At 49.4% G+C, this 13,473-nt stretch overlaps 6 protein-coding genes across 6 annotated transcripts; 1 reads left to right on the forward strand and 5 right to left on the reverse strand.

Annotated features, from left to right (window-relative positions):
* Positions 1-52: 52 nt before the first annotated feature.
* On the reverse strand, positions 53-2,679 carry KD926_005046 (isoamyl acetate-hydrolyzing esterase; the record flags this gene model as incomplete). Its single annotated transcript, XM_053098331.1, has 7 exons — positions 53-186; positions 279-669; positions 725-803; positions 870-909; positions 966-1,109; positions 2,002-2,102; positions 2,168-2,679. The coding sequence occupies 7 exons, from the start codon at positions 2,677-2,679 to the stop codon at positions 53-55; spliced, it is 1,401 nt and encodes a 466-aa protein (XP_052957699.1).
* Positions 2,680-2,752: 73 nt separating this feature from the next.
* On the reverse strand, positions 2,753-3,657 carry KD926_005047 (synaptic vesicle transporter; the record flags this gene model as incomplete). Its single annotated transcript, XM_053098332.1, has 3 exons — positions 2,753-2,853; positions 2,916-3,339; positions 3,406-3,657. 3 exons carry the CDS (start codon positions 3,655-3,657, stop codon positions 2,753-2,755), a joined length of 777 nt encoding a protein of 258 aa, XP_052957700.1.
* Positions 3,658-5,805: 2,148 nt separating this feature from the next.
* KD926_005049 (uncharacterized protein) lies at positions 5,806-6,645 on the reverse strand (the record flags this gene model as incomplete). The annotated part of the gene is made up of 1 exon (XM_053098333.1): positions 5,806-6,645. One exon carries the CDS (start codon positions 6,643-6,645, stop codon positions 5,806-5,808), a length of 840 nt encoding a protein of 279 aa, XP_052957701.1.
* Positions 6,646-7,830: 1,185 nt separating this feature from the next.
* hasA (Zn(II)2Cys6 domain-containing transcription factor hasA) lies at positions 7,831-9,117 on the reverse strand (the record flags this gene model as incomplete). The annotated part of the gene is made up of 2 exons (XM_053098334.1): positions 7,831-8,691; positions 8,749-9,117. 2 exons carry the CDS (start codon positions 9,115-9,117, stop codon positions 7,831-7,833), a joined length of 1,230 nt encoding a protein of 409 aa, XP_052957702.1.
* A 1,012-nt stretch (positions 9,118-10,129) lies between these two features.
* Positions 10,130-11,583, forward strand: hasB (MFS-type transporter hasB; the record flags this gene model as incomplete). The annotated part of the gene is made up of 3 exons (XM_053098337.1): positions 10,130-10,302; positions 10,371-10,729; positions 10,793-11,583. The coding sequence occupies 3 exons, from the start codon at positions 10,130-10,132 to the stop codon at positions 11,581-11,583; spliced, it is 1,323 nt and encodes a 440-aa protein (XP_052957703.1).
* Positions 11,584-12,022: 439 nt separating this feature from the next.
* On the reverse strand, positions 12,023-13,377 carry hasC (O-methyltransferase hasC; the record flags this gene model as incomplete). The annotated part of the gene is made up of 2 exons (XM_053098338.1): positions 12,023-13,095; positions 13,155-13,377. The coding sequence occupies 2 exons, from the start codon at positions 13,375-13,377 to the stop codon at positions 12,023-12,025; spliced, it is 1,296 nt and encodes a 431-aa protein (XP_052957704.1).
* Between the last annotated feature and the right edge of the window lie 96 nt (positions 13,378-13,473).

Below are 13,473 nucleotides of genomic sequence, written 5' to 3' on the forward strand. Positions count from 1 at the left end.
CCACATATCCATCTAAGAAAGACTCACTGACCATGTCTATATCGTGAGTCCATCATTTCGGAGCCTCCATCCACCCGGGATGAATGAGAGGAAGCTGCTCGGGGTCCTGGTCCGGCCAGTTTTCCCTAATGGCCTTCATAATAACATCATAGACCACCCGGTACCCGTCCGCAGTCAAATGTAGTCCTAGGAACAGAATTAGCATACTGTTCCAATAAACCATCCACACCCTCTATCTGAGACAAAGAGAAACGGGGGAATAAAGAAAATGAACATACCATCCGTAAACAGCGCTTTGAAAGCGTCAATCTCAGGCAAGTCCCTTGATCCGGGCAGCGGCTGACCCTCCTTCCATCCCGCAGCGGAAACAAACGCCATCCAAACATCGGCGACCACCGCTCCGGTCGAGGCCGCGACTTCGCGGGCCGCGTCCGCATACGTTTTCGTGAAATTGGCGGTTCGACTTGGATGGACGTTTCCTTTACCCTCGTCGAAACCCTGCAGCTGATACTCGTTCACAGGTGTTGGGGTAAGGAGTAGAATCTTGGTTTCTTGGGCAACTGTTGCCTCGTGCTGGATAATACTTTTCAGGTTCTGCTTGTATTCTGCCAGGGGGACGTGTTGCGTGGTGCCGGGCAGACAGGCGTCATTGGCACCGAAGAATATCGCCTGATCGGTGTCTGTGAGTTTGAATCAAGGGTTGCAAGAATATAGAATCTAGTACCATGAATCTAACAGTGGCTTGCTGGGGTGTGGGAAAGAATTTAGGGAAGACATTGATGGCGTGGGCTGTTGTGTATCCACTAAAAACAGCGCATTGATGAGAATGGGCTCCCAGATTTGATTCAAGTAGATATTACTGAGCATACCTAAATCCACGATTGATGACATCGAGGCGCCGACGGTACGCTAGCAAGCAGTCAGTATGGCTGAAATCAGTGGGTGAACATGAATCAAGCACATACCATCTTGCAACGCGCCATTTAACCCAAAGCCAGTATCTTGGATACTCGACATTTCAGTGATGGAATCGCCGAAGATAATGAATTGATCATAGGGCTTGAATTGCCCATCTTGCGCGGCAGATGAACACATATTGATCGAACAATCTATAAATGTATAATATCTAGTAGAAGTTTATTGTGTTGAATCTGCCAAGGTAAATGAAGCAGCAAAAGATCGTCGGAGGGGTTTGCAGGGAAGGAAAGTCGAGAACGCCGGCGGGGCCTCAGCAGAATCCCCTTCCACCAATTCCTTACCGCCCGACGCTTCCCCCACCTTTCCCTTTTCACCACGGAGTCCGGCGTCCCCCTTCTCTTCTTTTGTCCTTCCTCTAGAGAGTATTTACGGCATCACCACCTGATCAAAAAAGTAGCTCTACCGAGCTACGCCGGATTTGCTAGAAGGCTCGTCAGAAACAAGCGTCATTATCCACAGACACACTGTATACCGTGCTACCCAGAACCCCTCAACCCAATCAATGAATGGTTAAATGGCCTATATGACCGAAGTGAAATGGATGATAAAATAGGAGGGAAGTGCTCTTTCGCCTTTGACTAGTTGATTGGCTAGCTTCGTACTAATCTTTCTGAGAAACATTCATCCTACGACACTAGTACCTTCTGCTATTGGATCCCTAACTGGCGATGACGAATCCACAGCGGGAAACGATTATGCTATTCCTCAATCCAAATGCGGAGGTGAAGACATGCATTCAGATCAGATTGTTGAGAGTGGGAAACGCCGTGGGGTGTGGGGAGGCATGAGTGTTGATCTTCGGTGTCAGCGTATGAGTAGTGCTGACGCCATCGAACCGGTGTCTCATGTTACTGGACGGATGGCCGTTATTTGCCACTAGGTACAGATGCTTGATTAATAGGTTGGTAATCTGTTACGAGCATTGCCCGAGAATGATAGTGGCCAGGTTCTTATTCGTGTTGATCCCACAAAGATATCTACAGACCAAATACTAGATCCGACGACGCCATTTCTTTCCCATACCATGGACTACGATGGCAAACAAAAAACTAAAGACAAACATGAGAGCACTTGTAATGCCCGAGCTAGCAGCAACGCCAACATTGTCAAACATATCAGGGAACCTAAATCAGGTTAGAAACGTGCAGCTAGAAATAAACTACCAGGAAACGCCCCGAGGCAGCCTTACCAAAAAGGCCCGATAAATCCCCACATCTGTCGGACAAATGTGATAAACACGCCCACACTGCCTGCATCTTGCGGGCAGCAATCGACAGCATATGTCACCATGACTGTCGTTACCAGCTGATTACCAAACGCAGCAACCGCGGTGCCTATAATCGGCGCCACAACCCAGTGTCCTTCATCGGCTTCCTGCGTGCAAACGAGGAAGATTACAACTCCGACAATGGTGAGAATGATCCCAGGGTAGCTGAGCCAGAGTCGGAATTCGGGTTCTGGAGTTTCTTGCGTGCGTCGTGCCCGCCGATTCATCCAGTAGTCTGAGGCAGATCCACCGATCTGCTCACCCAAGACAGTACCAATTATCACGCCTAGGAACTGGAGGCCGAGTTTCTCGGCATTCAAACCAAACTTCTCCTGCAATAGTTGAAGTACTTCCACGGTGATCAGAACGCTGCCGAACAAGAAAACCATGGCATACACCACAGCGGGAATCATGATATTTGGCTTTGCAGCCATACTCAGGGGATGTAAAAACTCTCTATATGTCAGTGGGGCTGGGTCAATTCGACGAAATGAGAAATATTGGGCCTTAAAACCAGAGGACGAATTGGACACCGTTTGTAATTGCGAGAACCCAGAAGATCCAGCGGTAACCGACACGCGTTGTCACAAACCCAAAGACCAGCGGCCCTAGAAGGGGTATAATCAGCACAGTCATATCACGACCTCGCATCTAAGAGCGATGCACAAACCAGCTGGGACACCGAGAGTGACCATTAACGTCCAAATACCCATATAGCGACCTCTTTCCTTTTTGAAAAAGCACTCAGCCACCACAGCACTGCCAATAGCAGCAGCTGGGGATATGAAAAAAGCCGTCAGAGCTCTGCACGCAGCCATGGAGGCATACGTCGGGCTTTTGGCGCAGCCAACGTTGCAAACCAAGCTCAAGATCGTGGACAACAGAAAGATAGGACGACGACCGTATCTATTAGAAAGTGGCTTCCAAAACAAAGGCGCACCACCGAGGATAGCGATTTGAAGTGAAGTGAGATAGCTGGCTCTTTGCAGAGAGACGCCGAGGTCAAGAGAGATATCTTCATATGCTGGGATGATTGAGGCCGTGAATGTTCCCATGCATGCATGAAAGGCAACCAGTATCAGGTTTGTAACTTTCTATTTTACGGCCATTCTCTCAGTATAACTCCACATCTCTCTATTCTCATATTCTTATTATCATACCTTCCATGTCGGCCAGTTGTATGGGTCTGTGCCCGATGGACTGGGGATAGGGTCCAGATCCAGTGTGCCGTGACGTTTCAGAAGATATTCTCGGTGGAATGATGATAGATCATTAAAATTTGTAAAGGAGCCGTCTTCTGGTTTCTCTAAGCATTCGATTCTCTCATCGTGGAGATCAGGGGCGATGACTGTACCCTCTGGAGAAGAATACTGGACTTCGTTCCCGTTTGCTTGCTTTTCGGTTGAAGACATTATGAGAGTTGTGAAAGGCTAAAGTACTTTTTGTTTCCAAGAAAGAAGAAACTATCTGGGTAAAGCAAATCGAGTTTTGACGTAAAGGGGAGATATGTACCATTATATATAACCGACCGGCGAGCGTACTTGCGGCTTTCATATTGTCGTCTCTTAAGCATCGAAAGTACTTGAGACGCATTTAGTGAAATGTAGATTGTCCAGACCTGAGTGTCATTTGTCGATCCATGATGATACTCGGAGATGAGAGGGAATTGTGGAGAGGCGTGGAGATGGCCGATCCCCGATCCCCACTTGGATTGTACTTCGTACAAGGTCCATGTCCAGCACCGTCAATTCCTAGCTGTAACTAAGCAATCAATGACATCTCGATTCCTGAATCAGAAGGCGGAGGTGGGAGCTTGCAATCCACCTTGTCTTCGAGTCACCACCACGTGAGACAGCCGGGGGGATAGGTACGTGCTAAGGTGACGGCGGCAGGTAAACAAACCCACACTTCCTTCGGTCGGACACCATCGTAGGTATACCCATCTCTGTTTGTATAGCATAACTCTCACCCAGCGACAGGTAATTCCCTACCGAAGGCTCGTCCATGGCCTCCTCTCACGTCACGGGAGCTATCATACCTGTCTGGCAGCAACGCGATCGAAGGTCTGCCGGACAGTCTTCACAGCCACCCATCCTCCACCACTCCGGAATACATCCACACGAAAACACTTCAGTACGGAGTCACCTCATCCAGACAGCATTAGATTCACAGTCCAGGTCAAAGAACCCCATGAAACCGAAGAAGATGACCACCGAGACCTACTCCTTGCGCAACTAGAAAAGATCCCCCGGGATACTCAGTTTCTCGAAATAACGGAAGATACACCTTCGAACATTGAGTGGGAGCTGCTTGGGAATCATTTCAACAAGATAAAGGACCTGGAGATGTGCAGTGGTTTCAACGAGGAGTTGAACGATGCGGAACTACCGGGACATTGGCCGTTGGACCGGCTTTGTGTTAGTAGCGCCTGCGGAGAAGCAATCCAGAGTCCATTCGTTCTCGAAGGAAGAGTCAAACATCTCGCCCTACTAACAACACACGAACTACGGTTTGAAGGTCCAACCAGCAATGAACTATCTCAAGCGAACAGGGAAGCGATTGCTCGAGGATAAAAGGAACCTAGGTATGCTAGTGAAAAGAAGAGATCGCAAATAGTATCGATTCCAGAATTGGTCGTTGAAAACATCAAAGAGCGATGGGTGGGGATTGAACCAACGCTGGCGCCAACCACACGCAATGATGGCCTACCGCTTCTTCCTAAAACAGTTCCTAGCACGATGACCACACTGGAGATTATCGAAAATGATGCCATCGATATTTTCAACCGGATGACCGTCGCGCTTCCTCATGTCGTGGAGCAGCTATCTACACTCAACATTCGCTCTACAGACGGATTAAATTTCCATCTCACCAAAGAAGACCTTTTTACGTGTATTCTTCCGCAGCTGCCAGCGTTGAAAACCCTCGTTTTTTCAGTCGGCGAGGTCTTCGAGAATGAAACCCTTCTTTCCACTCTCTACACGATCCTCCCCCCAGATCTCTCAACTTTACGCTTCCGGGGTCCGACGTCGCTTGTAAAGACCAGCGCGTGAGACAATTGGGTGATGTCCTTCGCGTCCTCCGACTTTGTACCAAACTTGAAACGACTGAGCTTTGCACTCGATCTACACTACGAGACTCCAAAGAAAAACTCATCCCGCCGAAAAAACCCAATCATGGCTCCGGAGGACGCGCTTCGAGATGCGCAGGATGAGTGCGAAAAGCTTTACCACGCTGTTGAACAGCGTGGGGTTGTAATTAAGCCATTCCACGATACATGGGCTACTCGTGGGTCATATCTCAAACAGGTTGATGAGCGGTGGTGCTCTTTGACAGCTTATAAGATAGGAAACTCGACCCTCATGTATTATAATCAAGATACCCCTCTCAATCAATTGCTTTCGATGTCAAGATGCTAAGCATGAAGCAAACAGCATCTACTATTCGGTCTGTTGTTTATTACGACGAGGCCCTGGCAAATCGGTTTCTGATGCCGTAAATCAATGATATTTTGCCCACGTCGTATGGGAAAACCACCCGCGCACGAACCACCCCCCATTTCATGTTGCCTGATACCGCGCCAAGAGTTCTTTCAACCGTTCATCATCCGAGTATCTCCTCAAGGCATTCTGTTTCCAAACTTCCCAGCTTATGTCTGCATCTTTGTTCAAGGCATTTCGGAGACCTTGAAAAAGACCCAAAAAGCCTTCCCAATCGGCGAAGTCGTACCCGCAACAGAACTGGAATCGATGAAGAATTCGGCCATTTCTCACTAAGTCTGCAAGGTCTTGATGGCCTCTCGTCTCCAGTATTGTTGCAAAGGTCGACTCATCCTCGCCAATCTTATTGACCCCGTTGTAAAACTCCGCGACGGGAAGAAGCATGATTGGAGACTTGAACGCCGCAGACTTCGAATCTGTATAAGCCCACTCCCAGTCGATGATGCCTGTTATATCATAATCATCATTAATGAGGATGCGATCTCCTTTATCATCCGCGTATCTCAAGTAAAAGCGATCGTCGTCAAATTTGTGTTGTAGCAAAACCTCAGAAACAGAATCCATAAGAAAGCGATGGACTAAGAATGCATATATTTCACGTCCTGCGTAGCTTTCCCCTTTCATGATCAACCCTAGTATCAGTTCAATACTGGCGGAAAGATATTCTCTAGGAGTATTGTAAGGACCGAGAGGAAGAATCTCCGAATTGAAATAGTTCGTCAACGATTCTCGTGCGAAAGGTCCGATTTGATCAGTCCCTGGTCGGTCCAGAGACCCCATGATGCCGAAGGGGTATGACTCCAATTCGATGTATATATCTGCCAGCTGGCTCATGATTTTCTTCCTTTGCTCTAGAGAGGCCAGGGACCAGCGCAGTGACTTCCCTGAGAGCTTCTCCATAAGGATGTATCCGACCCCAATAGGAGATTTTCTTTGCAGTCCGTAATCGAATACCTCAGGGGCAGGAACTTTTGTCTTGCCTAGAAATTGGAGAGTTGCCCGGATTTGACCTGTCTGGTATTTATAGAAGCGAAAACGAAACTGTTGCCGCGTGGAATATGCACTAGAATAGTCCTTGGCTAAAGGGGACTAATCCTTTTAAGTGCAGTGGTAGATAAGAACACTCTCTAGACAGTCCGTAGAGGGGTTTTGCTTTCTGGACATATTTGTATAGCCAAGCTAACTCATTATCAGAGGTCGTATTGTAAAAATAGCGCTTATCTGTGAGATGACTTGTACAATGTCGGGAGCAAGGGGTTTGATGCAAGATGACCGAGTTATATGGTCAATTCTGATACCGTGGCACTGAATTTTGATACCGGCTCAACAGCGAGCCGATTGCATTTGGTTCACTATAACTGAGATCTAATGTTCCACAGTGTGATCGCTTCAAAATTTGAGGATCAGGACATCGAATTGTTCGACGAAATGATATGACGGGAGATATATCCACATTCGATGAGAGGGCCTCTCTAATATCATTCTCGCTCACCTCTGTCATTTACGATTATGGAACAAACCTTCAGAGGGAGAGATAGTAATGGGATGTTGCAGCCGAGAATGAGATTCATACTGACTTATCAGATACTAGGGAGACATCAGGGTGTATACGGCGCAGGGAGTAAGACGGAATATTTCACGTGGCAGAAATTTCCCTGCATTCCTTGGCGTCAGAAACTGTTGCTTTTGCTATTCGTGGGGCGACCGGAATGAATCTCACCATGTCCAGACAGCCTTGCGTGAGAAAGGGATGATGAGATGACATGCATGGAATTGGATTTCCACCGAATGATGGGTTGCCAAGCTAGGGATCCATGACCACGCCAACAAGAAGATTCTGACTCTATACGAATCGACCAACAGCCTAACAATCGATCCTGCGGCGTACTGATCTGACTCACCATATCTGCCGACTGGCTCAAGTGGGGTTAGGCGTGCATCATCATTGCTTAGTTGCAACCACTACCTACACTAACTCGATTATTGGAAACAGGTAATTTTCGCGGGCAATTCCCGGAGCGAAATGAAATAAAAAGAGAAAGGTTATATTTCATGCTTTGAGCAACGTCTAGGATGCTGCTATTTTTAGACAGTGACAGTCGATATCAGAACATCCAATGCTGTCTTCTTGCGGGTGATACATTGGATAATGTAGTTGCGATCAATGGTGGAAAGGCCCCCTAAGGCATGTTGTGTACCTTGTTCAGCCCCAGGGGGTTCGTATCGTTCAAGCTCATCTAACGAATCTGTTGGTCCGTCTACAAGATTGTGCAATGAATCCAGCGTTTGCCTTGCCTTGGACAAGGTCATCTTGAGCAGGACATTCTGAATAGCCTGCCCCTCTTCTTGGCTGACCTTGTAATCGCCTACAGAGCAAAAGGTCAACCGTTGGTCCTCCTGCGGAAGCAAATTTTGATTGCCGATGACAAGTTGCTCGAATAATTTGAAGATCATTTCGATGGCGGAGAGTGTGAGAAGGATCGCCGAAAAGGACTTCTCGCATTCCAGGCATGTGTTGAAGTTGTCGCAGGTATCAAGCGTGGCCGTGACGGATTTCATTGCAAGATCAAATCGATCGAACGATTCGTGAGACGTGAGCTGATGCAATATGGTGACGTTGTTGGCCTGGTTCTGAACACAAGCGCAAGCAGTCCCGCCTTCACTGATGTTGGGAAGCGGCGAAGGCAAGTCAAATGTCAAGGGCGTAGTTGGATCGCCGGGCTGTCCTAAGTAACCAGCCCCATTTGTGAACGACATTGGTGTTGTGTAGCCTTCCATGCTAGCAGATTGAGGTCGGTGCATCGGGTCCATGATTGACCCCAATTCCATCGTCCAAGCGTCAAGTTCATCTGGTGACGGGACGGTGTCATCTATGATATCTCCGGTGACAGATTTCTGAACGGGGTTAAGGGACATCGATCCTGAGGATGATCGCGGGGTGTGATCCTGGACTGGAATCAGCTGTTATCCAAGACCGTACACGACCTGCTCTGGGACACTTACCGTTTTCCAGCGGTTGACCGAGAGTGCTGGACTTGGTAGAAGCGATGAAGGGTCTGTAAGATTAAGGGTCATTCCATCGAGTTCACCGTTGGCCCCCCGCAGCTGCTCCGTAAGCCACTGCATGCGCATTTGATGTGCCCTCTCCAATGTCTTCCGATTTTTGCTGCCTTTAGGTTTGCCGGCCCGGTTCTGATAGCCGTAGCGACACGAAAGGCCTTTAGAGGCGCAACGGAAGCACGGGGAGCCGCCCGAGCACTTCACCTTGCACTGATGACAAGAGTCACAGGCGGATCGTAGCTTTTGTTTGTGGGTCGGATTGTCTTGCGGCGGCTTTGGAGGGCTGGTCAAGAAGGGGAGTGCCGAGGTCATGATGGCGCCGGGAAAACAAGCAAAAGAGTGGTCGTTTCATGCAAACAACCATCATTCAACCACATATTTCAAGGAAGCTTGGCCTTTATTATACAAAGAAAACCCCTGGGGGGGAATTCGAATAGGATGGCGGAGTCTGAGGGGGCCAAACCCAAGACATGCAATGAAACGGTGCAGCCATATTCAGTTAGCCTACGAAGACTCTAATTCTGCAGGGCTAATCTCCATGCTTAATCCAAGCAAACGGTTGACCCGATTGGGAAATCTGATGGCTCTGAGCTTTCCTCCAATAGCATGGAAAAACCTTGCATTCTTCTAGGATGACAGGGGGAATGTAGACATCGAGCGAAAGACTTTTTTAGATTCGAAACCGTGGTCATATCGTATTGGCAGTCAGCTCACACCCGCCGTAAGAAACAAGTGGCATGAGCAGCAGCCACTGAAGATTCAGCCCTCGTAAAAGGCGCAGCTGTCGGGGACTCTGTGGGATCGCTGCCATGGGTGTTGAATGGCGATTCTATGCTTTGTTTTCTTTCCTAAGCCAGAACTGTTGCCTGTAAAGGGGAAGAGGGGTTAAGAATGAACATTCGGGCCGTAGCCCAGTTGTAGCTGCGTTCGCGCGTCCAAAGCTCGGGCGCGCGTGAGGCTGGCGTGAGGACTCTTAAGAGGAAAGACGAGTTAAAGGAAAGGAGATCGTCGGTCTTGGCGTCGATCCGCCATCGCGGGCCAAGCCACCTCGGCCGAGCTCGCCGTCCCGTGCCCTCGGCCGAGCTGCCTCAGGCGAGAGATTGCCTAATGCGGCAGGCGCTAAGGTGTCGCTGCTCCTCTCGCTCTCATCGAGGCCGAGCCTTTGCATACCCCCCGAGCCCGAGCGACTTTCGCATCATGGCGGCGAGCTATCATAAAATAGACGTCTACATCATGGGAATCCCTCTCACCTTCTACCTTGAGATATCCCTTCTGATCTCTCTCACACGTCTTCGTTCGCTGTCAACAATCCATCTATATCACCATGTCGGCCTCACTGGACCAGCATCCTTCTTCGGATAACACGATGGACAAGGAGGAAAGGGCTGTGGATACTAAGCCTCTCGAGCGTGTTCCACCTAATGGCGGTGCCAAAGCCTGGGCGTGCGTGGCGGGCTCGTTTTTGTTGCAGTTTTGCTCCTTCGGTTATGTCAACGCGTATGTGTATCATCTACTTCCTGACAGTACCCCGGATCCATGAATCCTGCTCACAATTGATCCTCTAGATGCGGTATCTTTCAACTCTACTATTCCGAGACCATGTTCAAAGATCAGACCTCGTCCTCCTTGGCCTGGATCACCACTCTCCAGATCTTCCTTCTGTTCATGTTTGGACCGGCCGTTGGCAAGCTTATTGATGTCTACGGATGCCGCAAGCTGCTGCCACCATTCAGTGTCTTCGCGGTATTCTCGGTTTGCATGTTGAGCCTGTGTACGCAATACTGGCAGGTCATGCTGGCTCAAGGAATTGCATTCGGACTCGCCGCCGCAGGGCTGTCTCTCCCTGCAATGGCTGCTGCGACACAATGGTTCTCAACTAAAAAAGGTCTAGCAGTGGGCATTGTCTCCTCTGGTAGCAGTTTAGGTAAGAGGGCCGACTCTCGTATATTCAAAGTTCCGTGATGACTGACTATTTTGGGACGCGCAGGTGGCGTTATCTATCCATGCATGCTGCCGCGTCTGATCCAACAAGTAGGATTTGCATCCGCTGTCCGGTGGACCGCCTTGATGCAGGGAATCCTCCTATTGATTGCCAATCTTCTATGCTCGTCTCCATTTCCTCCATTGAGCAAATTGCCTCCGGCAGAAAAAGATGCGGCTCCAAAAAGTGGGATTCGTGGTTTCAAGAGCTGGCCTTGGGCATTTTTTGTCCTGGGATGTTTCTTTACCATGTGGGGCCTCTTTGCGCCCCTGAACTACTTGCCGGAGATGGTCTCTCTTCATGGCTACCAGGACTTTGCTCAGTACAGCTTGGCTGTCGCTAACGCGGGATCGCTGGTTGGTCGGATTGTGCCGGGGTGGGCAAGCGATGTCATCGGTCAATTCAACGCTATGTGCTTAGTGACTACCCTGTCCGGTGTTTTTGTTCTAGCATTTTGGCTTCCTTTGGAGTTTCACACGTCTCTCGCCGGGATCATCGTCTTTGCTCTGCTTTATGGCTTTGTCAGCGGCGGATTCGTCAGTCTGGGACCCCCCTGCGTTGTCGCCCTCGCGGAAGATCGTATTGATGAGATTGGCGTTAAACTTGGAGGATTTTGCTTGGCAATAGCTCTCGGCGCTTTGACAGGTCTTCCAATCGAAGGGGCCATCAAGGACAGAGAAGGAGACCAATTTACGGGCTTAATGTGCTTCGCGGGAGCAACCATGATCCTTGGAGGAATATGTACGGCGACTGCCCGGGTTATCAAGGGTGGTCCTCAGATCTTCAAGAAGGTTTGAGCGCATAAGACAGCATAAGCCAGCATGATTTTGCTTTGTTGCGTTGTGGCATGACATAGAAACTACCCCATAATGTTGAACTAATTGATCCCCGCTTCTTCCATGGCCTGTTCAATTTGCTTCCTGTAACCATTCTAATTCTCTCGCCATCTTCTCTCTCTTTATTTTTGATTCTCTTCGCCCCTGATGAGCCTAATCAATTTGAGTCGATGCCATATCCCAAATAAGGAAACGACGTATGCCTGCAAACACCACAAACACCGCGTAGTCCAGAAGGGTCTTCCTTCATTTTTCTCCCTGTTCCTCCTTGCAACGATCTACTCAAGCTTCAATACCATCTCCCGCAATCTTAGAACATAAACAAGGGTCAGATTTCAATTTTGAGATGAAGTTTATCACATAACTATGTATTGACGGGCATAAATCATTCTGCAACATCTTATCTCAACTCAGATTCCCATTCTAAGCCCCCTTTGCCATTACAGCCCAGCTTCGGCGACACTGAGCTTGCCCCCATCGGGCGCAAATCAAGAATCTGCGTGAGACAACCTCGCGGGGAGACAACCCTGTCAAGGCGCCATCCAGCCTCCTCGGCCAATATTTTGTATTCCTCCAGCGTGCGTTCCTTGTTTCTGCACCGAGCTAGCATACGAATATCCGCATATCGTGCCCCGCGACCCAGACGGCCATCGAACAGAACGGATTCCACAATCAGCACTCGACTGATTCCGGGGGTCAGGATGATGGTATCTCGAATACGACGAAGGAGCTTTACGCATTCGTCATCGCCCCAGTTATGCAAAATCCATCGAAGCAAGTAGACGGACGATTTCGGAATCTCGTCTTTAAAGAAATCTCCTCCAGCCACGGTGACGAGTCGACTAGTCAGTGGATCTTCTGGAGGGAATTTCTGCTGCAGAAGCTCTGCGGTCGATGGGAGCTCAAAGGCACCCGCCGTGGCGTCCGGGAATCGCTCCAGATACGAACGGATGAAGTCTCCGGCGCCCGCACCAATGTCCATGACGGTCTCGAATTTGACTTCGCCCCAGGGATAATCAGCCAGCAGGCCCGGAGCCTCGACTACGCTTCCGGTGCCGGTAACTTTGTGGAAGTCGGCGATTCGTCCTGTTTCGGCTAGGTATTGGTAGATGGGCTTGTCGGTGTTGTAGAAGAGTTCAGTAGCGGTTTTGGGCTGGTCGCTCTTGAGCTGGTCAGGCAGACGTGAGATCAGGTCGTAGTACTCCCGTGGGAAGAAGTCGACCCAGTTGAGCCAAGTGGCCCAGTGGTCTTTACGAAGCAGGTCCGAGAGTCGGTTGTTCGACAGCCTGCCGGTTTTCGGGTCCTGGTGGAAATATCCCATTTCGCGAAGGTATCGAACGATTTGGAAGAGGCCTTGCTCATGCAGACCGGTGGACTTAGCAAGCTCGGAAATACTGCAGGGCTGGAGCCTCTGGACATGATCAGCCAGCGCATACTCCGATGCACACAGTAGAACTTTGCTGTTCGTGAAGGCTGGATTCCGGTCAGTTACACATTTTGGAGGTAGAACATGAATTTGGGAAAGGAATTACCAAATACGCCATCAACCAGTGTCATATGAGGCGGGGTCAGAGTGACAAGAAGCTTGTCCAACGCTTGCACCGTGTCCAGGAGCTTTTTGTAAACCGCGCTGGACGAGCTCATCGATGTCGGGGAGACTTCGAGGCACGAGTCAAGTTCTTGCGACAGAGGCCCCGCAAGCTGCGACAGAGCATGCTTGATGTTCCAGTTGAGATGATCCAGCTCGTTTTCCATTGTGTTCGATTTTTCGTCGCGTTCTGGGATGTCCGATGTTCAGAGCGGGCTATTCAGCAATGTATGAACGGTTGGGAATTCTTCGCATCCAAATTC

Source organism: Aspergillus affinis, assembly GCF_023601865.1.
Source record: "Aspergillus affinis strain CMG 70 chromosome Unknown NODE_24_length_322487_cov_87_188170, whole genome shotgun sequence".
Taxonomy (NCBI): Eukaryota; Fungi; Ascomycota; class Eurotiomycetes; order Eurotiales; family Aspergillaceae; genus Aspergillus; species Aspergillus affinis.